The sequence below is a fragment of the Chionomys nivalis genome, chromosome 5 (genome assembly GCF_950005125.1).
Source record: "Chionomys nivalis chromosome 5, mChiNiv1.1, whole genome shotgun sequence".
In the NCBI taxonomy this organism is placed as follows: Eukaryota; Metazoa; Chordata; class Mammalia; order Rodentia; family Cricetidae; genus Chionomys; species Chionomys nivalis.
Window position 1 is genome coordinate 91,524,508 of NC_080090.1, and position 25,725 is coordinate 91,550,232.

Genomic DNA, 25,725 nt, shown 5'->3' on the forward strand with positions numbered 1-25,725 from the left:
CGTGTGAGGATCTAGAGTCAATGCTCAGTACCACTACAAATAAATAATAAAAAAACAAATAAACAAACAAATAAAAGATGGATGGGGAAACAATTCACTTGGTAAAGTGAACCACCACCACGCAGTGACAGTGTGAGGACCTGACTTTGAATGCCAAATGTACATTAAAAAGAAGTCAGACACCCACCTATAATCCCTGTTCTGGGGAGGTGGAGATAGAAGAATCCCTGGGCTTTCTAGCCAATCAGTTTAGCCAGACTGGTGAGATCTAGGTTTAGTGAGAGACCCTGTCTTTTAAAAAAAAAAAAGGAATAAAAAGGTGGGTGGCACCAGAGGACCAATACCCAATATTGGCCTCATTGGCCTTGGACTCCACATGCATCCATATACACATGCATTCACATACACATACATCCACATCCACATGCATCCACATGCACCCCCCACACTCACATCCACATACACATGCACCCCACACACATACATCCACACACACATGCACCCACCCACACATACATCCACATACACATGCATCCACATACACATGCATCCACATACACATGCACCCACATCCACATGCACCCCCCCACACATACATCCACATACACATGCATCCACATCCACATGCACCCACATACACATGCACCCACATACACATACACCCACATACACATGCACCCACATACACATGCACCCCCACACACATACATCCACATCCACATGCATCCACATCCACATGCATCCACATACACATGCATCCACATACACATGCACCCCCTACACATGCACCCACATACACATGCACCCACATACACATGCATCCACATACACAGGCATCCACATACACATGCACCCACATACACATGCACCCACATACACATGCACACACATACACATGCATACACAAACATCCACATCCACATGCACCCACATACACATGCACCCACACACACGCACCCCCCCCACGCATGCATCCACACACACATGCATCCACACATACACATGCATCCACAAATAAACATGCTAAATATCCACACAAAAGAAGAGACCAGAACCATCTCCCTCCTTCAAGTACTGTCCTTTGTCCTCTCCTCACCCATGAATGCACAGAGGAAGGGGCGCATGAGAATGCAGGGAGAAGGAGGCCATCTATGTGCTAGGAGGAAAGCCCTCATCAGAAACCAACCCTGTCAGCACTATACTCTCAGACGTTTAGCCTCCAGAACCGTGAGAAAATGTTGCTCTAAGTCATCCTGTTGGTGGCATTTTCTTAGGCCAGTCTGAGTTGATACAAACAGGGTCTCACCTCCATGTGCAAAGCACACTTTGAGTTTGGGAAACTTCTCAAACACCCCACCCATGATCATGGAGCAAATGGCCACAGTGGTCTCCGATGGCATTCCTAGAAGAGGAAACGGGTTACATGATTCAGGACTGGTTAACTTCAGTGAGAAGCTTAGTGACAGTGGCTGCAGAGCAACAGTTAAACTGGGGGATTGTCAGTGAGGTGAAGCATGGGGCCCCTGTGCTCAGAAATGATCCAAATGTAGACAGGGCATTACTTAGTCAAGAAGAATCATTGACGGCCCCCATTTGCTATTTGAAGGAGAGTAGTCTAAGAGATGGAACTGACAAGGGGCCTGGCTTTGGTCCTGATGGGGCAGGCAAGCATTGGAGGTAGTTTAGCTTGGGATTCCTGTTTGGTTTGGGGTTGTACATGCCTCCCCTTGTAATAACGCCCTTGGCAGCCCGATCCCTTCGCTTGCACACACTGTGCGAACACACATGCACACCTCTTCAAACAGTGAACTGAGCCACCTCAGAACTCCTAGGCTCCCGACCTGCACCAGATTACACTCACTCTCATCTCTGAGTGATGTTGTTAGGTTTCCCCAGCTGTGGTAACCATCAAATTTCATTCATTTCTGCTCAAGTGTATTCCCAATATATCCAGCTAGGAAGACGAAAAGGACCTATCTTACCTGAATGGGTTTGGGGTACATATACAGTAAGGCAAAACTATTTTTTCCAGGAGCCTATTAGGGAGAGTCTTCAATTATCACCTTACGCCTATGCATAACTGGGCAGGTATATAATTAAAATGAAATGCATTACGGGAAGAGACACTCATAGTAAGTGTTAGGTTCCAAACCCCAAAAGGCAGCCGCTGACTATGTTTCAAGATGAGTCTGGGCTCAGTTCTGGCTGGACACAGGATTACCGGCAGATAGATACAAGCTCACAAGCAACACTGCTCAGAAACCGAGTTCTCTTTGCCAAAAAGAGCTACTTCCCTTCTCTCTTTCTACCTCAGGCAAACAGGCATTTAGTTACATACCAAAGCCTACACCAACCTTCAGACTTCTTCATTCCTTACTAATGTGTAGCTCTGGCAAGTTTCAAAACCATTGGGCTCTTCTGGATCTAAACCCTCAGGCCACTCCAGTTTCCAAGTTCTTCTTCCCCCAACCCTGCAGCCACCTGTGCCCTTTCAAGCCCACCACTCTCCCACCCCACCCCTGGCCTTTCTCTCTGCTCCTCTCTGCCTTCTGAGAGGGAGCCATGGCAGCTCCAGACTCCCCAAATGCCTCTGGCTATTTTCTCTACCAAACTAGAGAGTTCCATGGCAGCTTTATATTTACACTAAACCTTTTCTTTCCATGCACCCTGGATCAGTCCAGTTCAGTGATTTCATTGCACCTTCACTTACCCTAAAAAACCAAAAAACCAAAAACAAAACACGTGATCCGATCTAACAAACAAAGCAGAGACCTAGACTGTCAGTCTTGACAATGTATCTTCTACCATCTGTACTATCTGTTCACCCCGAATAAAGTTATCCTGAAAATCTGTGTGAGTCTTTATTTTCAGCTTTTTGAGTAAGGGGCGAGAAGCTGGAAACCCCTGGCCTGGCCCCGACTGCCGGTAACACTGATTGCCCTTCAGGTTCTTCTCAGGGCTGAGGAGCAAACCCACATCCTTGAGCTTGATAGGCAAGTCCTCTACCACTGAGCTGAGCTCCCAGCCCCTCTCCTTTCAGTTTTAGATGCATGATGTTAGTCTTCTGGGCAGAATGATAGCTTTTGTAGTGTTCTGCCTCTTGGCCTGGGCGCAGTTATTTGATGTTCTAGCTGTGTTTCTTCATGGAGGATGTTCTTCTTCTTGTCTTGTAAGGTTTTTGTGGAGTTTTGTAAATAATAACGTCAATAAAGTTCCTGGTTATGACCTCACATTGGAGGTGTTTTAGCAAACACTGGTCAGTTCTCTTGTCTGTTTCCTCATTCTGCCAGTTAGACAAAAGCCAGCTTTCCTCGGGAACTTGTGAAGCTGGTTCCCTTCTACCAAAGGAGCCATTTCATTATCAGAAGGGACAGATGGCTGTCCGTGGTGCCTATTAGCATACCAAAGTGCATGCCAGCCTTCAGGCTCCCTCAGTAACACAAGTACCTATTACACATTTCAGACTCCATGATGGTGTCCTGGTTTTCTCACTTCCTCTTAGCCAGCACCTCCTCCAGGAGAAACTTCTCTCCCCCAGGAGAAACTTCCCTCCCCCAGCTTCTCTTCTCTTCTCTTCTCTTCTCTTCTCTTCTCTTCTCTTCTCTTCTCTTCTCTTCTCTTCTCCTCTCCTCTCCTCTCCTCTCCTCTCCTCTCCTCTCCCCTCCCCTCCCCTCCCCTCCCCTCCCCTCCCCTCCCTTTCCCTTCCCTTCCCTTCCCTTCCCTTCTCTTCTCTTCCCTTCCCTCCCTCCTTCCCTCCCTTTTCTTTTTTTGGTTTTTCTAGACAGGATTTCTATGTGTAACAGCCCTGGCTGTCCTGGAACTCATTCTGTAGATCAGGCTGGCCTTGAACTCACAAAGATTTGCCTGCCTCTGCCTCCTGAGTGCTGGGATTCTTTTCATTCTTCTTACGGGCTCCGCTATTCTGCTATGCACACTCTTGCCCTCTCTTGGCTCTCTCTTTTTCTGCATCTCTTGCCCCTCTCTTTGTTAATCTCTCTCATCTCCTCTCTCCTCTAATGGCTAAATCCAGTCTGCTTGCCATGTTCAGTCTGCTACTTCCTCTGTTATGGACTCTTCCAGAAGCCTCTATTGGTTCTCTCCCTCATATCTACAATAAAAACCTTCCCCTCAAACATACCTTGGAGCCAACATGACTTCAGTTAATACAGCAGTGATGGTTGGTTCCTGACAATGGCTTATTTTTAGGGTTCTGCGATAGTATCTGGCACTCAGTTAACAACTCACTAACTGTTAATGATTACTGATAATCCTGCCAAGTCTCTGCTGCCTCTTGGAGCTAAGGCTGACAAAATTATTGGGTTGATGTGGATTTCTTCAAGAGCTCCCCACTACTAGAAGCAGCATTTGGCTCCTGTCTGATGCTTTAGCCCCCAAGGAACTGACAGAGTTGGAGAAACTGAGTCTTGAAGTGATTGGTTGCTAGCTAGGACACACAGTTAACAGGAGACAATGTAGTCAGGTAGATCTGTTAAATTGTACTTATCTGAGTAAAAACCCAACCATTGGTAGTTGCTATTATTCTCAACCTAATCCCACTTTCTTCAAACAGAGTTCCAAGAATAACTGGAAAAACCCAAGAGTTGGTGCTGTATTCCCAACCCCAGTCCAGCACAAACCTACGAGCCAAGGCAGCCAGTATTTGGCCATTCGTCCATCCATCTGCATATCCCAGGGATGCACAAACAGAGAACAGTTCAGCCTCTCGGCCGCCTTCAACAGAGCAGTAAGACACAGGTTATTTGGGGACATCACCTTTTTTATATCTGATTCTATATTGATCTGAGTAAATAAGCTCAAATACTTTTGAAGTTCCTTCTTGATCTAGATAAAAGATTCCTTGACCAATTATTACTACTTGGAAAAATAAAAAGAACTCTCAGAATTAACCATAGGTTGATGAATTTATCGTATTGCTTGGTAAAAGAAATTACAGAAAACATCTGTCATTCAATGGTGTGTGCGTGTGTGTGACAGGGTCTACTCACTAGCCTAAAATTCACTGATTTGTCTAGGCTGAGTGGCCGGTGAGCACCAGGCATCCAGCTGCCTCTATTTCCCCAGTTATGGGTTTATGAGCTCATACCAACATGTCCAGCTTTTTCTCGTGGATTCTGGAGACTGAATTCAGGGTCTTGTACTTCCAAGGTAAGCACTTTATTGACTGAAAATCTCTCCAGCCCCCACTCAAATATTTTGATGAAGAGCAATGCTTAAGGTCTAATTCCACACTTCAAATGCAGGGGATCCCCCCACACACACACTGGTGCCTGCACAGTTCACCCTTTTAGGATGACTGGGATGGTATCCTTGGAATCAGGGCAGGAGGACTCCCTCCTTCTCTTCCCTTAGAAAGCTGGAGCTACAGAAAGTGAGGAAACGAGAGCCACGCATGGTTGTGTACACCTATCAGTGCCAGTTCAAAGCCTGCCTGAGCTACATAGTTCCAAAATTCCAGGTCAACGAGGAGTACACAGAAAGATCCCCATATCAGATAGATAGATAGATAGATAGATAGATAGATAGATAGATAGATAGATAGATAGAATAAAGCAATTCAGGAAAATGATGAGTTAGGGGTTAGGGTCCACAGCTAGAATGAAGCATGGTAGAGAACACGAACCTCATTCTCTCAAGATCGCAACTAACATCCACAGAGAGCTTAATACCAACGCTACTATAAGATTTTACAACTATTAGTCTGAAGTCATGGCTCAGGTAGTAAGGTGCTGGTTGTGCAAGTGTGAGGACCAGAGTTCAGATTCCCAGAACCCAGGTCAAAGCTGGGCGTAGCAGCATGTATAGTAACTCCAGTGTTGGGGGCTAGAGACAGGAGCATCTCTGGTGCCCATCGGCCGACGAGTTTAGTGGAGTCAGCAAGCTCCAAGTTCAGTGAGATGCTCTGTCTTCAAAAATAAGGTGAAAGGGCTGGTGAGACAGCTCAGCCACCGGGGCTTCTCTTCCAGAGGACAGCATTTGGTTTCCAGCACCCATGTGATCACTCACAGTGGGCTGTAACTCCAGTCCCAGGAGATCTGAAGCCCTTGTCTGGCCTTTGAGGATACTGCACACATGTGGTACACAGACATACATGCAGGCAAAATACCCAAATACATAAAATAAAATTTAGAAATACAGTGAAGAGCAACTGAGGAAGACATTGGATGTCAACATCTGGCCTTCACACACACACACACACACGCACACACGCACACACACACACAGGAATTTTACAACTACTAACTCATTTAAACATTTATGAGACTTGCACCCTGTGTGCTATATATGTTCACATGTACTCCTGCCTGCCTCTTTTTACGGAAAAGGGAGAACTCTTGTAACTTAGTCAGGTCACGGTGTCCAATGAGTGGTAGAATCAGGCAGTCAGGTGCTAATATTCTGCCTGCCTCATAGCAGCAATGAAATCATTTTGTACCTGAGTGTGTGTTGCTAGGTTTATTCACGTAGAAGAGCGGTCTCTGGGAAGGGAGGTAGGGGATTGGGATGCTACAGAGTGCAGGGACTACCTTGAAATGACAGCACATGACAGCACTAACTTGGCTGTCAGTTCTTCCCATTTGTTTGAGCATGTTATTGACGCAAGCTAGAGAGGAGCTAAGCAGGCCAGCCTCGCTAACCAAACAAATAGATTGCCAGACCAGGAACACTGCAGGTCAACTGGCGTCAGGACAGACTCCTAAATCCCGCAGAAACTGGCATGCTCCCAAACAAGCTCATTGGGGTGACGGATGGCTTGAGCTCGCCACTCAAATGGAAATGTCTGTGTGCACCCTGGTGGCTGCTATTGCTTTCTAAGCCCCCAGGAATTTAGAAATCCAGTTCCGATGAGTGCTGAAAATGACTTGTAGCTGAAGACTCTCTCACACTGTGCTGAGGCAACTTGTATGCATGAGTGAATAAATCCTTGTTCAAAGCTCATTGAAATTTCCAGAAAACATTCTCTGCATCAGCTGGGCCTCTGCTGCTAATTCGTTCAGAGAGTTCAGGACTGAGAAGAATATTAAATCTTTAAAGGCAATTTCATAGGCAGTTCCCCACTTGGTGGACAGTCGCTCCAGCACAAACATGGAAATTTTTTGCACATAATTAGAGCTCCATAAATATTAAATGAATAAATGACAGAAAGTAGAATGCCTGGTGAGTGTGCAAACACCGACTCAGATCAGGATTAAGGATTTTTGCACTACAATGGAAGTACCCCATACCTTTATAGTTATGAGAGGAAATGAGACTCGTAAAAAATGCAATTGAGTGATGAATTATGGACCTTAAGTCCTGGTACCCAGGGTGGCTGGTCCAGTTACAGGATGAGGGTGAGGAAGAGTGGTGGACAGGGTGGTGGGATGTGAAACTGAACTGGGTACTTCAGAACTAGATAGGAGCACTCTGAAAACACATCTTAATGTTGTAATATTTTAAATATAGAGATCATAAACAACCCAGTGTGTAGCGAGCTGCGTGAAGCCACACCTGATGGCAATGTAGAGAGCTGCGTGGAGTTGCACCTGATGGTGCTGGCTCCCGCCCTCCGCGATCCCAAAAGCGAGTGCTCTCTGTGATAATCAACTCCTATGGCTAAAGCCTGACTTATGCTATTATCATGCAATGACTGTCAGCTGCTTGCATATGTGTGGACCTATGGGCAGTGCCCACCTGGCAATCCAGGATTGGTAGCCCATGCCTACTTAAGGGCTGGGAGAGGTTTGCCCTGGGAGAGAGGAAAAGAGAGAAGGGAAAAGATTGCTGTGAATAAAGTCCTGGAATAAAACTGCAGTGAGAAGAGCTCCGGTGGTCGCGTCATCCTTGCTGGACGAGGGGGGCCGCGACAGTTGGTGGCCCGTACGGGGACAAGACAAGTGGTGCCGCGTACGGGGAACCTCCAAACCTCTCTCCGTGGAGCCCAGAACTTGCTGCAGTCAGGGGGTGCACCGGATAATCCTCAGGTAAAGACTGGGGATCCGCGAACAAAGCGGGTTTTCCACTCTCGCCGGTAGAAGGGAGAGTGGGGGTAATGAGAGCTGCGACTATAGCAGACGGATCAAAGTGAGAGCCACGATCAAAGTGGACGGTTTAAAGTGAAAATAAAAGAATGGGATTTTAGAATGGGCGCTTCAACATCACACCTGATTTTTCTGGCTCTTAATGAGCTGTTAAGGAGCGCATTGGAAAAGTTTTTGACTGAATGTGACACAATTGTTCCTTGGTTTGCCGTCTCTGGCAATCTTAATGTGTCATCCTGGGACAAGCTTGGTATAGATCTGAATTTTGCCGCTGAGCAAGGTACGCTAAGGAAGGGAGTTAGATTCATGTGGTTTGAATTACCGAGACCTCCTGAGTTTGCAGTGGAGTGTGAGCAGCTGCGGCTCCAAGGCCAAGCAGCGCTGAGGGTCTGCGAAGCTGCAAACACCCAGGACCTGCCTTGAGGACCAACAAGGCCAGAACGCTAGGCCACTCCCAGCGTGTGCCTCAGGGCACAGAAGCGCAGCACAACCAAGGCTGTTCTGCGCTGCCACGCCTCCACCTTCCAGCACGGTGGGGAGGTAGAGTCTCCGCCTCTCTCCAGTCGCTGCCGCGACCTGTGTCCAAGCGCAGCTGAAAATGGCAGTAAGAATGCAACGTCCCCGCTCAGCAGGAAGTAGCCAGACAGACTGACAACGCCCAAATTCCCTAAAACGTGTAAGTGGGGACCCTTCAATGGTTGCAGAGCAGCAAGCCTGCTTCCCTGAGTTCTGCTCCACTCCATGCACCAGTCTGGACCCAGAACGAATGCAGCTGGGGCAGAAAGGCAGCTGGAGCAGAGCTTTGCTAGGTGGCTGTGGTGGAAGGCACATTGCCTCAGCAGTCGGTACCTAGCCTGGCAGATACCACAGCAGTGCTAAGAGTATCAGCAAACGCAACAACAAGTGCTGGAGCTGAGACAAGCTGGAGCACAGACCCCACAGGGCTGCCCAAGAACGCAGCGTAGCTGCAGGGCAAGGAAAGGCAATGGCAGTTTCAGGCTCTGCACACCGCTGAAGAGTCTGCGACAGAGCTAATTTAAATCAAGAGACTGCCCTATTGTAAGAGCAGGTACCTGTGTGTACTGTTTTAGCCAAAGGGTTGGTAGAATACCATAGCCCAAATGGGAGGTTGGGTCTAATGGTGATTAGGAACCCTACTGCTGGCAATCTCAACACCTGTTGTCATGGGCATTTATCTTTAAATCCTGTGTAAGATCAGACAACTCATGAGAATACAGCATATGGTCACTTAGCAGAAGCAAGATCAGCTGAGCTGCTAGGGAAGCCAAAGAGGTGCACGAGGGAGAAGGTGTCTTCCATGCACTCAGCTGACAAGAATGAATGTGCCACGGGGGTATGGCAGCTGGGGTATGTTAAGAGAGGCAAATCCATATCCTAGTCTGTCAGACATTTCTATCCATCCAGGGCTGTGTGTGACCAGCATTCAATATGACTCATGCAGCTAATCTGTCTAAAGAATTGTCTAGATATCTTTTAGGTAATTGGTCTGGTGAATTCGAAAACAACTGGAAAAGCTGCAGATGACGATTGCGACTGCAGATTCCACACGCATGGATACCAGCCTGGCAGAAGGACTATCCTCCTGGATCACTCCATGGATCATCTGAAGGAGTGGGCGGGAGTAGGAGCCCTAACAGGCTTAATGGTGCTTGCCTCCCTGGTATGCCTGTGGTGCGTCTGTCACGTAAGGGTTTCACAGCATTGCAATGCAGTTATGATCATTCAGGCCTTCACGGCCATTGAAGCAGGACAGTCTCCCCAAGTTTAGCTATCTATCTTAAAAGAGATAGAAGCGAGCACAGGATGCGAGGCTTGCGCACTGCACTTGAGGTAAGCATACATCAACCTCAAGAAGAGCAAGTCTGATTGCATGTGGGTTGGTGTCTAACTCCCACCTCTGTAAAAAGACACCGGACAGGTCTAGTGTTCTCTGGGTGAATGACACCTGGACGGACACTAGCACATGTTCCATTTTTAACAGATCAGACCTCTACTCTTGCCTGTAGCTTTACAAAACAAAAAGGGGGAACTGTAGCGAGCTGCGTGAAGCCACACCTGATGGCAATGTAGAGAGCTGCGTGGAGTTGCACCTGATGGTGCTGGCTCCCGCCCTCCGCGATCCCAAAAGCGAGTGCTCTCTGTGATAATCAACTCCTATGGCTAAAGCCTGACTTATGCTATTATCATGCAATGACTGTCAGCTGCTTGCATATGTGTGGACCTATGGGCAGTGCCCACCTGGCAATCTGAGGTTGGCGGCCCAGGCCTATTTAAGGGCTGGGAGAGGAAAAAGAGAGGGAGAGAGGAAAGAGAGAGGAAAAGAGTGAGAGAGAGAGAGAGAGAGAGAGAGAGAGAGAGAGAGAGATTTTACAATTGTCAAAAGGTCCTGAATAAAACTGCAGTGAGAAGAGCTCCGGTGGTCGCGTCATCCTTGCTGGACGAGGGGGGCCGCGACACCAGTGAACACTCATGTACCCACCATTTGCGTTTATCAAATGCTAGCATTTTCATGGCACTCATCTATATATGTAAAACCTCCATCTACCTATGTATCTATCATCTATCTATCACCTATGAATAACTTACCTGTGTATCATCCACCCATTTATTGATATATCTATCTATGTTTTCCCTTATCCCCCCTTTATGTTATTCTTTTTCACCTATCTATACTTATTTTGAGGGTTTTGAGACAGGATCTTGCTCTGTATCCCAGGCTTGCCTGAAGCTCCCTATGTAGTCCAGGCTAGCCTCGAATTCCTGACCTTCCTGACCTTCCTGCCTGAGACTCCTGAATGATGGGATTACAGGCTGCGCCTCCATGCTCAGTTTCAGTATTATTATTTTTTTATGTATTGCCAAAATACACTTTTGGTTTCTTAAGGTTCTTTGTTTGGTTTTGGTTTTGGGTTCTTGCTTTTTCAAGACAGAGTTTGTCTGCGTAGTCCTGGCTGTCCTGGAACTTGCTTTGAAGACCAGGCTGGCCTCAAACTCAGAGTTCTGCCTGCCTTTGTCTGAGAGCTGGTATTAAAGACATGCACCACCATGTCTTAATTCTTAAGATTCTTAATTGAAAATTGATGAATTAAATACAAACACTGGAATATTCTGCAGTTTTTAAAAAGCCATTCATTAAAATAATCCTCATTGGGCTGGGGGGATGGTACAATGGGTAAAATGTTGTCATGCAGGTGTGAGGACTAGAGTCTATATTCTTTTTTTTTTTTAATTTTTTTTTTAATTTTTTTTATTCTTTTTTACTTAAAATTTCCAACTGCTCCCCGTTTCCCATTTCCCTCCCCCTCCTCCCACATATTGCCCCCTCCCCCCGCTCCCCTCCCCCTATCCCCACTCCACTTCTCCTCCCCCTAGTCCACTCCCCCTCCCTCTCGATACTGAAGAGCAGTCCAAACTTAGAACCCACAGAAAAGCCAAGTGTATCCCATGCTATCCTAGCACTAGAGAGGTGGAGACAAGGGATACTTGGGGTAAGCTGGCTAGACTAGTTGAAGCAGGCAAACGGCAAGAGACCCTGCTTTAGTAAGGTGGAGAGCTATCTAGGAAGATGCCTGATGTTATGCACCACATGTATGTCCACACACATGCAAATATGAATATAAACATGCATGCCATATACACACATACAAACATTAATATAAACATTCATGCCATATACACACATGCAAACATGAATATAAACACGCATGCCATATACACACATGCAAACATGAATATAAACATGCGTGCCACACACACAAGTGTGTGTGTGAGCTAGCACGTACACATGCACACAGATAATGTTTATTTAGTTTGTAAAATTTCAAGTAGGATATGAGATCCCTTGTGTAACAGAATTACAATTTTGTTAAAATATAGATATGCAAAGTTTTAAATGAAATGAGGTAACGGTGGTTATTGTTTGGGTGAAATGATTGGTGTGTTTGTCTTCCTTTTTATACATTTTTGTATTTCTACAGACTCTTCAAAATTACCTTGAAATACTAATTTTAATATTATACTATTAATAATTCAAAAATTGTTTTTAAAACATTATTTTTTCGATAGCAAAAAAAAGTGTGTGTGTGTCTGTGTTTGACCATGTAAAGCACTAGCAATGAGGGTGACATTTGAGCTTCAATGGACAATGGAAAGGAGTGCCAGTATGATACAGGAAGAGAGACTTCATTTGCGCTACCTCAGGGCAGACATGGGAAGTGTCCCATCTTCTCCTTCTGTAGAATGACTCACTCTTTTGGTAGGATTTCTGGTAGGTTTCTACATCTCCTACCTACATCTAAAGTCGCTGGCCTCCTTTCCCCTGGCAGGAGGGTCCTCCACCAGCACGGTGTCCGCCGGCCCACGGCTGTGCCGCTCGCTGCGTGTTGGCTGAGCAAAAGCGGCAGTACTCACCGTGTAGATAGGGAAGAGTTCCGGGTCGTTCAAGTCCCACATGTTGATGTGGGAGCCAATCTGGACTCCGGGAAATCCTAGCTCCCTCACGCAACGCTCCATCTCCTCGACGGCCAGCTCCGGGGCTTGCATAGGCAACGTCCCCAAACCCACAAACCTTCGAGGGTATCTGGCAACGGTGGTAGCTAGGTCATTGTTTAAAAATTGGCACAGCTCCAAAGTATCCTTAGGTTTGGCCTGGTGAAAACAGGAAAGATTCCATGGCAGTCAAAACTAACTTTATTAGACGTTCATTCTGAACAACATTGACTCTTAGATGAAAACGTCCACCCGTCTTAATGATTTTATGCCTTAGGAAGAAGAGGCACGGACTGAGAAAGGTACTGGCCTCAGGAGACCCAATCTCTGTGGAAGCAAAGAGAACTTTCAGGATGCTACTGGTTAATCCGAAGAATGGAGGCCAGAGGCTGCGGCTGGGCCTGATGGGCAACTGCTGAGCTCTCCAGCTTAGACGTGGAACCATGATGGGCCACTACCGGCAGCAGAGACCACGGAGGCTGCCATCGGGGCATCTGTCTTGTCTCCTTGTAGGATATTAGCCTGCTTCCACATGGATCCTGTCCTCATCTGTCCTCCCCACCCTTCCTGTGGGCTCTGACACTGAGACCAGAGACTTGATTTCCCCTCCCCCAGCTCGCTCTTTTTCACTAGACTCAGTGGTTCCCCCATTTCCAGCTTCTACAGTACTAGGGTTACAGGCTCAAAGGAGGTCAAGCCTAGCTTTTTAGAGGAGGTTCTGGGATCAGAACTCAGGTCCTCACGCTTGAGCAGCCACCGATCTTACACACTGAGCCGTTTCTCCAGCTCCCACCCACTTCTTTACGTGGGTTCTGGGGATTGAACTCAGGTATTGATGCCTGCAAAACAAACACTTTATCTCTCCAAACCCACACTGAGGTTTCAAGACATCGTATTTTACACTACGATCTAATCAGAAGCGTGAAGACCCGAGTCACGCCTGCTGGATTTGTGAAGACAGGTGGGAAAGAATGGAGAACCGGTGGTGTTTGCATCACTCCTAAATCAAATCACATGTCAACCACAACAACTACCAGGTTAGTGAGTTCTCAGCTCTGTACCAAAAGTTCCCTCCGCCGTCTCAAAAGCAATTCTGAAACTCTCAGTGCTTGAGGACTGTTGACTTGTGGAAAGGGGTCTAGGACTCCCCTTTTGTACAGTTCATCAGGAGGCATAACATAGTTGGTCATTATTAACCTATCTCAAAATTCTTACCTCAGAGTACACCAGCTTATCAGCAATCCAGCAAGGCACTGCAGGGGTTAATCTAGACAGGCACGCTCTGGTGGAAACTCAGTCTACCGCTGAACTGTGTGGTGAATCTAGATTGGGTCTGAGAGTCACATGCTGGCTACTGTCCTGAAGCAAGAATACAAAGGCAGTCTGGGGGAGAATACTGACCTATAAAGGAACCTCTGGAATGGGAATGTGGCTTAGAGTGCCTGCCTAGCATGTAAGAAGCCTGGGTTCCAGTCCCAGCACTGTATAAACTGCGTATGGTGAAACCTACCTGAATCCTAGCACTCAGGAGACAGGGACAGGAGGATCAGAAGTTCAAGGTTATCCTCAGCTACAAAGCAAGGCTGAAGCCATCCTAGGCTATAGGAGAGTTTATCTCAAAAACAAACAACGAAACAAATAAATAAATAAACAGGAGATGGGCTTGGTGGGACCAATTTCAAGGTTTAAGCTGTCTGTCACCTTCTTAGCTGGACGCGGGCCTTCATCCCCAGGAGGATGGTTTGAGGTTTCACACTCACCCAGTAGCTAAACATGACAGGAACCGTGGAAAGAGCTTGCACCGTCACTCCTGGAACACAGAGACAGACCTGTGAGGAGAAGAGCTTTTCCCAGGGCAAGGAGGCTGGCAGCTCCCACTCTACCTGCCGGCTCTCCCTCACTGCTCCTCCCTCGGGCATGTTCTCTCTCTCCCACCCTCAGCTTACAGAGAGGCGAAGGTTGGACATTTGATCATTAAGAAAAATGACCTGACCCTACTTGCCCAGGATTTCTTTTTTTTTTTATATTTATTTATTTATTATGTATACAATATTCTGTCTGCGTGTATGCCTACAGGCCAGAAGAGGGCACCAGACCTCATTACAGATGGTTGTGAGCCACCATGTGATTGCTGGGAATTGAACTTAGGACCTTTGGAAGAGCAGGCAATGCTCTTAACCACTGAGCCATCTCTCCAGCCCCCCAGGATTTCTTCTACACTCCTTGTGACCAAACTTTCTTTAGGTAAGGTATTTCTCCACCATTTAAAGAAAAATAGCATGTGTTAATCATGCACGTAATGGATTTCATCATGACACTTTTAGACATGTTTGTAATGTATGTTGGTCACAGTCACCCTGTTACCCCCCTCCCTGGTCCCTTCCCACTCCTGTTCATCTCTTTCCTTCCATCTTCGCAGCTAGCTTTTCTTCTACTTTCGTGTTATTTTTTTTCATCTTTTTTTCTGGCCTCCATCTTTTTTTTTTTCTTCTAGAGCTTTCCACTGTAAGTCATGCATGACAAGTGCCCTTAATTCAGCTCCTAAATTAGCCTGGATAAAATTTCATGCAGTCCCCAGAGCTTGGTTCCAGAGTCTACGATCCAGGAATCTGAAAATCTGTGATCCGAGGAGAGCCCACCTCCGGGGGTCATTGTAGGAACTAAACGAGTTAATTTGTGTCAGGTGCTTAGAAGGGGTGCAGGAAACACGTCTTCTCCAAGTCACACCCCTCCACAGCCCCTGTGTACGCTGAGACTCAGGGCTATGCAGACGTCCTGCAGAGAGCGGCCTACAGGGTTGCCGCCAGCTTTCTGCACAGCTGGATTTCAATGTTAGTTGGACATGCATTTCAACAGTGATTATCAGACAGCCCTGGACAGAAGTGCATGCCACCGGATTCCAAACTTCCAGACAGCCCCATTCATTTGGTGCTGCCAGGATGACTCCTTCTTTTGTGGACTGTGAAATAAAATACAATTCTACTTGAGCCTGGGGGTGCAAGCCTGCTATTCTAGTACTTCCAGAAGAGGACACAGGAGGAAGAAGACTTCAAGGCCACCTTGAACAAGAGTTCAAGGCCAGCCTGGGCTATACATGAGACCCTGTCTTAAAAATCTGAGGAAAGCAACGAGCCTGCACCACACTGGTGCTATCAACAGCCAGTTACAGATCGACTCCTTGCAGCCGGGCTCACCGGGTTGTGCCCACCTTACTGGATTTACTGATGGATTCTGGGGGATGGGCAGTTACTGCCTTCAGTTGAGTAGCTAATAGTGAGCCCACTAGACTCCAGGTTAGCCTGTGGTCACGCAGAGGATTCTGGTTAAAATTCAGTGGATCACGCTGGGTGGTGGTGGTGCACACCTTTAATTCCAGCACTTGGGAGGCAGAAGCAGGAGAGTCTCTGTGAGTTCAAGGCCAGCCTGGTCTACAGAGTGAGTGTGAGGACAGGCTCCAAAGCTACACAGAGAAACCCTGTCTCGAAAAACCAAAAATACATACATAAATGAGTAAAATAAAAAAAAAATCAGTGGATCACAAACAAAGCAAAAGGGCATAAAAGAGACTTGTAGGGAGGAAGGGAGTTGACGGAAGAAGACAAAGAAAGCATGTGCGAGCGTGCATGTGTATGTGTGCATGTGTGTGTGTATGCATGTGTGCGTGTGTATGCATGTGTGCATGAATGAACCATTTGTCCCACAGCATGCATGTGGAGATCACAGGATAACCTTCTGTATCAGTCCTCACCTTTCCCTTTGTTCATGGCGCCTGGTTGTCCATGAGATTCTGGAGATTCTGTCTCAGTTACCATCTTACCCAGGAGCACAGGGGTTGTAGTGTACCAGGCTAGCTGGCCTGTGAGCTGCTGGGGTTCTCCTGTCCCTGCCTTCCATCTCACTACAGGAATGCTGAGATCCTAGCCATCTCCATGACTATATCTGGCTTTACGTGGCTTCTGAAGATCTGAACTCAGACCCACACAGTTGTGTGGCAAGCGCTTTCTCCACTGAACCACTTTCTGGACCTATTTTAAGTAATAAAAAGCACTATTATCATTTTGATAATATACCATCTTGCTTTTAAACTAATAAAATGTTCAGATCCATGCTCTAGAAGCATGGGCTTGCAACGACCCCTTTCCCTCTAATGAAGCTGTAACAGCATGGCTGGCAGGGAGACAGGAAGCAGAAGTCGCCATCCCGTAAATCATATCACATGATCATCAACTTTAAGGTAGGTGCTCCTTTACAACCAGTGGAAACACTGAGAGCATTTCACATCGTACGTGCCTTTCTGGTCCATTTCTCTGATACGAACTTCGGGGTCCCAGCAGTTCTGTTGGACCACTCTGAAGACCTTCCCATCTTTCATCATCTTTGCTTCTCCCTGAGCCAGAAAAACCACATCAGTAAAGGCTTGGATAAATCCTGTGTTCTTGTGTGTGACCGGCCATTCAGGTGGCAAACGTCCATATGATTATGTGTAGAGGTCAGATTCAGGCATCCTTTCTCTGGGGCTGTCCATTTTTCCTTCCTTCCTTCCTTCCTTCCTTCCTTCCTTCCTTCCTTCCTTCCTTCCTTCCTTCCTTCCTTCCTTCCTTCCTTCCTTCCTTCCTTCTCTTCTTCCTTCTCTCCTTCCTTCCTTCCTTCCTTCCTTCCTTCCTTCCTTCCTTCCTTCCTTCCTTCCTTCCTTCCTTCTTTCCTTCTTTCCTTCTTCCTTTCTCTTTTTTTTGAAACTCACTGGCCTGGAACTCACAAAGTAGGCTAGATTGGCCAATCAGAGAGCCCCAGGGACCCTCTTGTCTCTATCTTCATAGTGCTGGGATTACAAACACATATTACCATGTCTTCTTCTTATTTTTTTTTTTAACATGGGTACTGGGGAGTCGAACTCAGCTGGTAATGCTTGCAGCACAAGGCCTTTATCAGTGAATCCATCTTCCCAACCTGGATTAATCTTTTCGTGAATGGTTTGGAACATGTTTCATCTCCATATAGTTTGAGGGATTTTTCCCTTCATCAGCACGGAAATAAAAGTTCAGTTCCTTAATGGGGCTCAGCTTTTCTCTCTCCTGCCTTTCATGTTTGGTATCAAAGGGTTGTGCTGTGTAGGTGTCGGCAGCTGAACACAGACAGGCCCTTTCTACCTATGTGACAGAGGATGGCTGATCCATCACTCAGTGATCTGAGCTATTGGCTGTGAGACCCAGGAGGGCGATCTGTGTCTAGAAGATGTCATACCCGTGGCACAATAGGCCTGGAAAAGACCTTTGAGATAGACCATAGCATGTCTCTCTAGGGAAGCAATATCTGGGCAGTGAAGGTAAGGGGGTTTTTGTAACAGTGCAGGGCCAGCTGATTCAACATTTTCGTCATCTGATTTCTCCTAACCAATCCGTGAATTTTTTACAGTTCTAATATAGGAAGAATCCATAGAGGGGGCCAAGCTACTTACTTGGAGCTGCTCAAGAAATGCTAAAATCGATTCCAGGGCAAATTTAACAAAATTAAAAAAGATTAAGAAGAGATTTTGTAGAGGTGTTTCAATTCTAGTTTTTATTTTGTAGGTGTTGCTGCTTGAAGTCACTCTGATTTTTCCTACTATTTCTGGGAAACTTAAGGGCTACTTCCTTGCCTACTACAAGATTAATGCAAGGGGAAAGAGTTGAGTTTCACGGATGCTCAGCCTACAACACGCTAAGCTAGGCATACATACCATCACTGTATGTGCTGTATGTGTGGTAGGTGTGTGCGGGGAGAAACTCACCTTGCCTTGCTGCTGGAGCTGCACCCAGCCTCCATAGCCGAACCTCTGCAGCGAGGAGAAGCATGATTAGACTTAGAAAAGGAGATGGACCTGCAGTCAAGGTGTACCCTCCAGGCACAGGTTTCCAAACTCTGTCCCATCAAACATCATCTTTCTGTCTGTTCCCTCCTCCATACCTGCTCAATATTTTCATTAAAAACATTTACCTTTAAAATGACATATTTATAGAGAAAGAAAATCTCCTGTGTCTGGGCTGGGGATGCAGCCCAGTTGGTAGAATGTTTGCCTAGCATGCACAAAGCCCTGGGTTCCACCCTCAGCAACAAATAAATCCGGCGTGGTGGCTCATATCTCTAATCCCAGCACTCAGGAGGTGGAGGTTGGACAATCTAGAGTTCAAGGTCATTCCTGCCTATCTAGGGAGTTTGAGAGCAGATTGGGCTACATGAGTCACTGTCCCCAAAAAATTGGAAGAGAGATAGAGGAAGAGCTACTTTTATTGTTGTTTGAGAGTTTTTCCTTGAACTTCTGGCTGAAGCCATCATCCTGTCTCAGTCTCTTGAGTACTTGGGATTAAGTATGTGCTACCTTGCCCGACTTTTAAGTGATATTTTAACTTCTTGGGGACTTCACACCTTCATCACATGCTCAATAGAACTCCTGAAAAAGGGCTACTCAGAGAAAGCCTGTCTCAGAAAGAAAGAAGAAAGAAAGAAAGAACAAAAAGAAAAGAAATTCTGACCTTGACCCTACCTCTGTTTGAAATCACCATGGCAAGTAAAAACAAAAGATCTGTCAAAACTAGTTCTTTATAACTACTAGTTAATCATCATCCCAGTTGTGTTGACTCTGCTCTTCTCGTCATTGCACAAGGTAGTGGAGGCCATGGGATATGCCTATTAATATTTAAGAAGAAAAGGCAGGTTTGAAAAGAGATAGTATTTCTTCCAAAGATACTTAAGATCCCCAAACAAAATATCACTGACTTATTCTTTTCATGAGTCTGTTGGAAAGTTTGAAGAAACTGTGAGAAAAGATCAGAGACAGACATTTTAAAATATGATCCCTACTAAGAAACAATTGAAGTCAAAGGGCATTCTGCTAGTTAATCCCACTCTAACACCTACTCTAGATGGCTAAGGACGTGGGTCAGTAGGTAGAGAGCTTGCCTAGCATTTACAAAGACCTGGGTTCCATCCCCAGCACTGCATAAACCAAGTATAGTGGTATACACCCATGGTCCCAGAACTCTGGAGGTGGAGGCAGGAGATCCAGGAGTTCAAGGTTATCCTCAGCTACATAGCAAGCTCAAGAACAGCCTAGGATATATGAGATACTGTCTCAAAAGACAAAACAAAAATAAGTCCAACTTGTTCTACTATGATAATAAAGGCAAGAAATAAGGGAATAAGAGAAAGACTCTAGCCTCACATAGATATGTCTCCCTTTAACCCATTCCCATCCTTCAGGGAATTATGGCCACTGGAGTCTCATTATCCCATCACTGGCTAACCATCACTCCCACAGAAATGTCTACTGTATTAAAGATTAATGGTTGCTTGACCTGTGGATTGTGGTCCCATGATGCTCCCTCTGTGGGTTTATATGAATGGGAGAACTGAGGAAGGACACTGAGGAACAGAGAAATATCTCCATTGGATGGGGTTAGATTGTTCTGGGGGGGACTCACAGAGCTCTGGATTCCTTCCTTCCTTCCTTCCTTCCTTCCTTCCTTCCTTCCTTCCTTCCTTCCTTCCTTCCTTCCTTCCTTGATTCATTTATTATGAATACAGTGTTCTACCTGTATATATGCCTGCAGGCCAGAAGAGGGCACCAGATCTCATTACAGATGGTTGTGATATGCCACGTGATGCCGGGAACCGATCTCAGGACCTCTGGGATAGCAGCCAGTGCTCTTAACCACTGAGCCATCTCTTCAGCCCCCTGGGTTCATTTCTGAAAATCAAGTGCTTCACCTGTCAAGCTGGGTTAATAATGTAGATATTATTGTGATGTTTTATATAAATTAAGCCATCTATCTTTCTTGTGTATGAGTGTGTGCTCATGTGTGAGCACACATATGTGCAGGGGCATGTGCATATGGAGAATATTGCTCCTCCTCAGGTTCCATCCACTTGGTTTTTTGAGGCAGGGTCTCCCATCGGTCTATGGTTCAGCAATTAGGCTAAGCTGTCTGACCCCCAGGGGTCAGTCTGTCTCTACCTTCCTGGTGTGGGATGGTCGGTGCTTATCACCATCCCTGGCTTCCTGCAAAGGCTCTGGGGACTGAACTCAGGTCCTCTACTGAGCTACCTCCTCAGCATTCTTTTCCTTTACTCTCCAGAGATCTGAAGTGTCGTGTCTTGCACTTCTTCTGAAGAATCCCCTATCTGGTGCAGCATGTGAGGCTTCAAGGGACTAAATATTCCTCCTCCTGCAATGGAATTGGTGAGAGAACGGGGAGGTAGTACAAAAAGCCACTAAGACTTTTGCTCGGATGTGTACTTTTGGTGCTTAGGACGTTTCCAGGACATACACCTACGTAACCCCAAATTCTTTATCCCTCAGTTTCTCAAGGGGTTTAAAGAATGCCTTTAGGGTCCAGATGGTGGGGCACCTGGAAACTGTTGGTTATAGATGTCCAGTTCTCTGCTCCAGATGGAGAGGGGCTGGAGGGGAGGGGAGGTAGGAAAGGAAGGCGAGAGCGTGGAAAGCTTTCTCTCCTCCCTACAAAGAGCAGGCTCTGTTCTAGGCTCCTCTGGTTGTCCAAGATAGAGAGCAGGAAGGCTTTTATTCTTAGGACATAGCTGAAAACAGTCTCCTGTGCTCAGATGGAGGATTTTATTGGGACCTAGTGAGAAGATGAGCATTTTTTTCCAAGGATGCCCGAGAATGTGCTCTTGGGAAGCCATGGGCATTGTCTTGAACTGTTGGGAGGGAGTTCTGAAGAGTGGCTTTAAGTTCAGATCCCACAGTAAGAAGGCAAGTAGAGGCTGGGTGGTCATGCAGGCCTGTAACACAGCACTCAGGAAGCAGAGGCAGCAGAATCATGTGTTGGATGCCAACCCAGGCTACACAATGAGACTCTGTGGGAGAGTGGGGGAGAGAGGAGAGGAGAGAGAGAAAGAAAAGAATGGATGAAACATTGGATTCTTTGTGTAGTCCACCTATATTGGGCTGGAACTGAAAATCCCTCTCTGACTTATTCTGTCTTAGTCCCTTTGGGGTACTCTGACAAGTACCATCACCAGAGGCTTCTAAATGCAGGCATTTATTTCTGGCAGTTTCAGAAAGCTGGGGCATCTAAGTTCAAGTAATGAGTAGACTCACGCTCTGGTAAGAGCCTGTTCCGGTTCCTCCTGAGTCTTACACCAAGAAAAGCATGTAGAGCTACCTCTGAACTGTTTTTATAAGAATCATCCAGTTTCTCGAGATTTAGCTGCTCCCTAAAGTTCCACCTCTGTGTCCTCTTGCTTGCAAGGGAGGGTTTCAATATATGAATTTTGACAGGGCATACATTTAGACCACAGAACTTTCTTAGTTCCTTCAAGGTTCCCATCTAGAAAAGGAGGTAGTGATCATGGATTGTGGAACCCTCTGGTGTGACATCCTCTAGGTCATGCTGGCCACACTCTCAAGGAGAGTGCAGGCAGGGAGGGTCCTCTAGAGCCCACTTCTTAAACTATGGGTCCTGATCTTTCGTGGTGATCACTTAAAGTGTGTGGTGAAAAATTTGGCAGTAGTAAAACATGCGATGATCAAAAATTAATTCAAAGTCAAACGTGTCATGAATCCGAGGTGGTTCTGGCAGTCTGTGCCCTCGCTGCATTGTGCAACTCCCTTGAAGTTGGTTCTGAACACACGACCTGTGCACTTTGCACTGTGCAGGCTATCACACTGTGCAACACCAAGGAGCACTGCCTGAAACACCTCCGCTGAGAGTCGAGACTATTGTATGCAATAAATCGCAGTGACTGTCGTACATATAGTTTCCGGCTCAAAGAGAGACATAATGGATTCATTATGGAAAACAAAGACTTTCAATATTTCCCCACTGTCATCGCTCAGCTTGTAAGTATCCTGTGAGTATATTTTTGAATTGTACTGTGTTAGAGTGCTTGTTTTAAATATTGCTGTCCCCGGGCTGAGAATGTAGCTCAGTCTGTAGAGGGCTTGCTGGCATGTACGAAGTCCTGGGTTTGATCCCCAGCACCATAAAAACAGGCAGGATGGCTCAGGCCTCCAATCCCAACAGTCAAGAGACCACAGGCAGAAGGTCAAGAGTTCAAAGTCATCCATGGTCACACAGAGAGGTCAACCAGGGCCATATGAGACCCTGTCTCAAAATTTTTTTTTTTTTTTTTTTTTTTTTTGCTTTTGGATTTTCTTGCTTGAAATTCATAAAATGGCCCAAAGAATTTTGGGTTGGGATTAGGACAGAATTCCCAATGATTTGTGGAATGGCCCAAAAGATACTTGTGCCATTCTATACTTTATATTTACGCTATGTAACATTCTCAGCACTGAAAGTTATAGGAACAAAATATTCATAATTCTGAAAAGAACTGGAGATGATCTTTGTCCTGCAATGTTAAATGTTAAGCCAAGATATTTTTGTTTTGTTTGTTGAGACAGGGTTTCTCTGTAGCTTTGGAGCCTGTCTTGGAATTAGCTCCTGTAGACCCAGCTGGCCTTGAACTCACAGAGATCCTTCGGCCTCAGCCTTCTGGGATTAACGGTGTGATCCACCACCACCCAGCTAAGATTTAATTCTTTATGTAAAAACAAACACATCTATATCATTGGTATGAAAATTTGCCTTTTATCATTAACACATATTAAAGAATTGTTTTAAAGTAGGTTTCAGTACATGTTTGACTTGCATACCTATTTTATACACTAGTATATGTTGGGTGGCATAAAAATTTCTTGATAGAAAGGGGTCCTGAGGGGGACACTTGAGCAGCTTCAGAGCAGAAACCACCATGGAACCCTGGGCATTTCACGTGGCTTTTTGTCTGTGCTTTATGAGGTCCAAGCAAAAAAGAATCTTGCTCCCACTAGACTGAGGACTGACATGAATGTGTGTGTATGTGTGTCAGGTTAGGGAGTATAATACAATTTATACATAATATATTCAACACGGCACTTATCAGACGCTTTCTCATAAGCCAGGGGTTGAAAACAGTACGGAAAGAGGAAAGACACTGCAAGTTGCTTCCGTGGGGCAGTGGGTGGTACAGCCCTCTCAAGTCGCTTCCACAGGGCTCCTGGGAAGTGGCCGGTACAGTCCTCCCAGAAAATCATTAACATCATGAAGCGTTGTTTACATTTTAGAAGATGTGACCAGGACAAGGCGTTCCCAAGCAGACAGTCACTGCGGGCTGTGAGGTCAATGGGGCTCTCTGTTTCCATTGGCCATGATGGGGAAGGATTTCAGACAGCTCAGTATTAGTCCCACGTTTCAGTCTGTTATTTCTACCTCCTGGGTCACCAATGGGCAAAGAAATGTGGAGATCAAAAGTTTTTTTTTTTTTTTTTTTTTCATTTGAGATAGGGTCTCATATAAGCCAAGGTGGCCTTAAACTCTCTGTGTAATGGGGAATAACCTTGACCATCTGATCCTCCTGCCTCCACCTCCTGAATTCTGGGACAACAGCATGGGCTCAGTTTAATACAGTGTTGGAGACTGAACCCAGGGCCTTGTGAATACTCCATATCCTGAGCTACACACTAAGCCTGAGGTTAGCATTTTTCTAAGAGATATCAGTAAGAAGAATATTTGCTTGCACAATGACCCAATGACCCACTTTTTAATTAGGGTTTGTGTTAACTCATTTTTCTACCCTAAATAAAATAAAGATGAAACATTACCAGTAACGTGAAAGTACTCCAGGATAGGAAAGACCAGTAAAACCATATACCAGCCTAAACTGCCTTCTAGTTACAAGATTCCTCTAGGTTCCCACCTTCCTTTTTCAGTACTCCTCCCTCCCTCCCTCCCTCCCTCCCTCCCTCCCTCCCTCCCTCCCTCCCTCCCTCCCTCCCTCCCTCCCTCCCTCCCTCCCTCTCTCCTTCTTTTCTGGTCTGAAATACACTACGTATTTGTCTTCAGCCCACTGACACCAACTTTACAAGCTGTTAAGGAAGTGGGCTGAAGAGATAACTCAGAGGTTAAGAGTGTGTGTTGCTCTTCCAGAGGACCCGAGTTCTAATCCCAGCACCCTGGCACCCTGTAACCAAGGAGAGATAATGTCTTTGGCCACACACACACACACACACACACACACACACACACACACACACACTGCCACACATGATTAGAAGTAAATCTTTAAGGAAAGTTTCCATGCTTAGGGAAAGTCAGAGAATACACCCCTCACCCCCACCCCTCTTGGTGCTTCAGATGGAGTCCAGGGCTTCAGGCATGCTAGGCAAACACTCTACCATAGAGCCATGCCCACAGGTCCACCACCTTTTTGTCTTTTTTACAGAGAACGCTCTTTCAAGAAACCAATGTACAAAAATTTCATGTCATCGGCTCTGGGGATCTCTGAGATGCCTGCTTCCCAGGTCTCCCTAACAAGGTTCACAGTCTAACGATCAGGCAGGAAAGATTTCAGACAGAGTTCTGAAATAGACTGGAAAGACATTTCACAAATCTATCTCCTAGGGTGTCTAGAACCTATTTTAAACATTTTGGAAACCAACCACATCCTATTTTTTCAATGGTCTTTTAGTTGCAACTGAGACTTTCGATCCTGAGGTAGGCAGGTATCATTCCAGCCGCGGAACACACTGTTTAAAAGGCAGCAAAGCTGCTTGACTTAAATCGTCCAGGAATCTGAAAGGATGTGTCATGCGAGGGGAAAGAAAAGCTCCAAGAAGCCCCTTATTTCTTTGATCCGTTGCTCTGTCGAAATGAATGTAAAACTCACCTTTAAATAGTAGGAAATTAGAGCCACCAAGCCATTTAAAGATCACTCCCCCAAGAGCGAAGAAGAATGGCATTCAGTTTCATCTCCAAAGAGGACAGAGATCTATAAATAGAGGCACTGAGAGACACTGGGAAGGGTTCAGAAAGAATCCAGCGTTTTAGTTAACATTACCTTTTCCAGATCAGGCCATTCCTTGGGTAGAATATGAGTGTGGATGTCAATCTTCATCTCCACAGGATCAGAGGAGACACGTGTGTATACAAAAAGGGAATTCTGATGTCAAGAGATCGTCATGAAAATCAGAGTTCATTGACTTTCTCCGTTCCTTTATGTCTGCCTTCGGGTACCAGTCAGAAGGCCTGGCCAGCCCAGGTTTGGTCCATGCCAACTGCCCTATTAAAGTTCAAGATCCTGTTTATCCAGTTGGCTTTGGTTCAATACTCTTTGGTAACTAGGACTCAGCAAAAAATTA

At 46.0% G+C, this 25,725-nt stretch overlaps 1 protein-coding gene across 1 annotated transcript in view; it reads right to left on the reverse strand.

Annotated features, from left to right (window-relative positions):
• The window catches only part of Acmsd (aminocarboxymuconate semialdehyde decarboxylase), a 38,404-nt gene extending 12,923 nt beyond the window's left edge, over nucleotides 1-25,481 (reverse strand). The window contains exons 1-7 of the mRNA XM_057769158.1: nucleotides 25,425-25,481; nucleotides 18,316-18,360; nucleotides 16,839-16,935; nucleotides 14,309-14,358; nucleotides 12,471-12,707; nucleotides 4,638-4,731; nucleotides 1,307-1,402 (exon numbers count right to left, since the gene is read on the reverse strand). Of these exons, the coding sequence (XP_057625141.1) occupies nucleotides 1,307-1,402; nucleotides 4,638-4,731; nucleotides 12,471-12,707; nucleotides 14,309-14,358; nucleotides 16,839-16,935; nucleotides 18,316-18,360; nucleotides 25,425-25,481 (676 nt within the window). The remainder of the gene's footprint in view (nucleotides 1-1,306; nucleotides 1,403-4,637; nucleotides 4,732-12,470; nucleotides 12,708-14,308; nucleotides 14,359-16,838; nucleotides 16,936-18,315; nucleotides 18,361-25,424) is intronic.
• Between the last annotated feature and the right edge of the window lie 244 nt (nucleotides 25,482-25,725).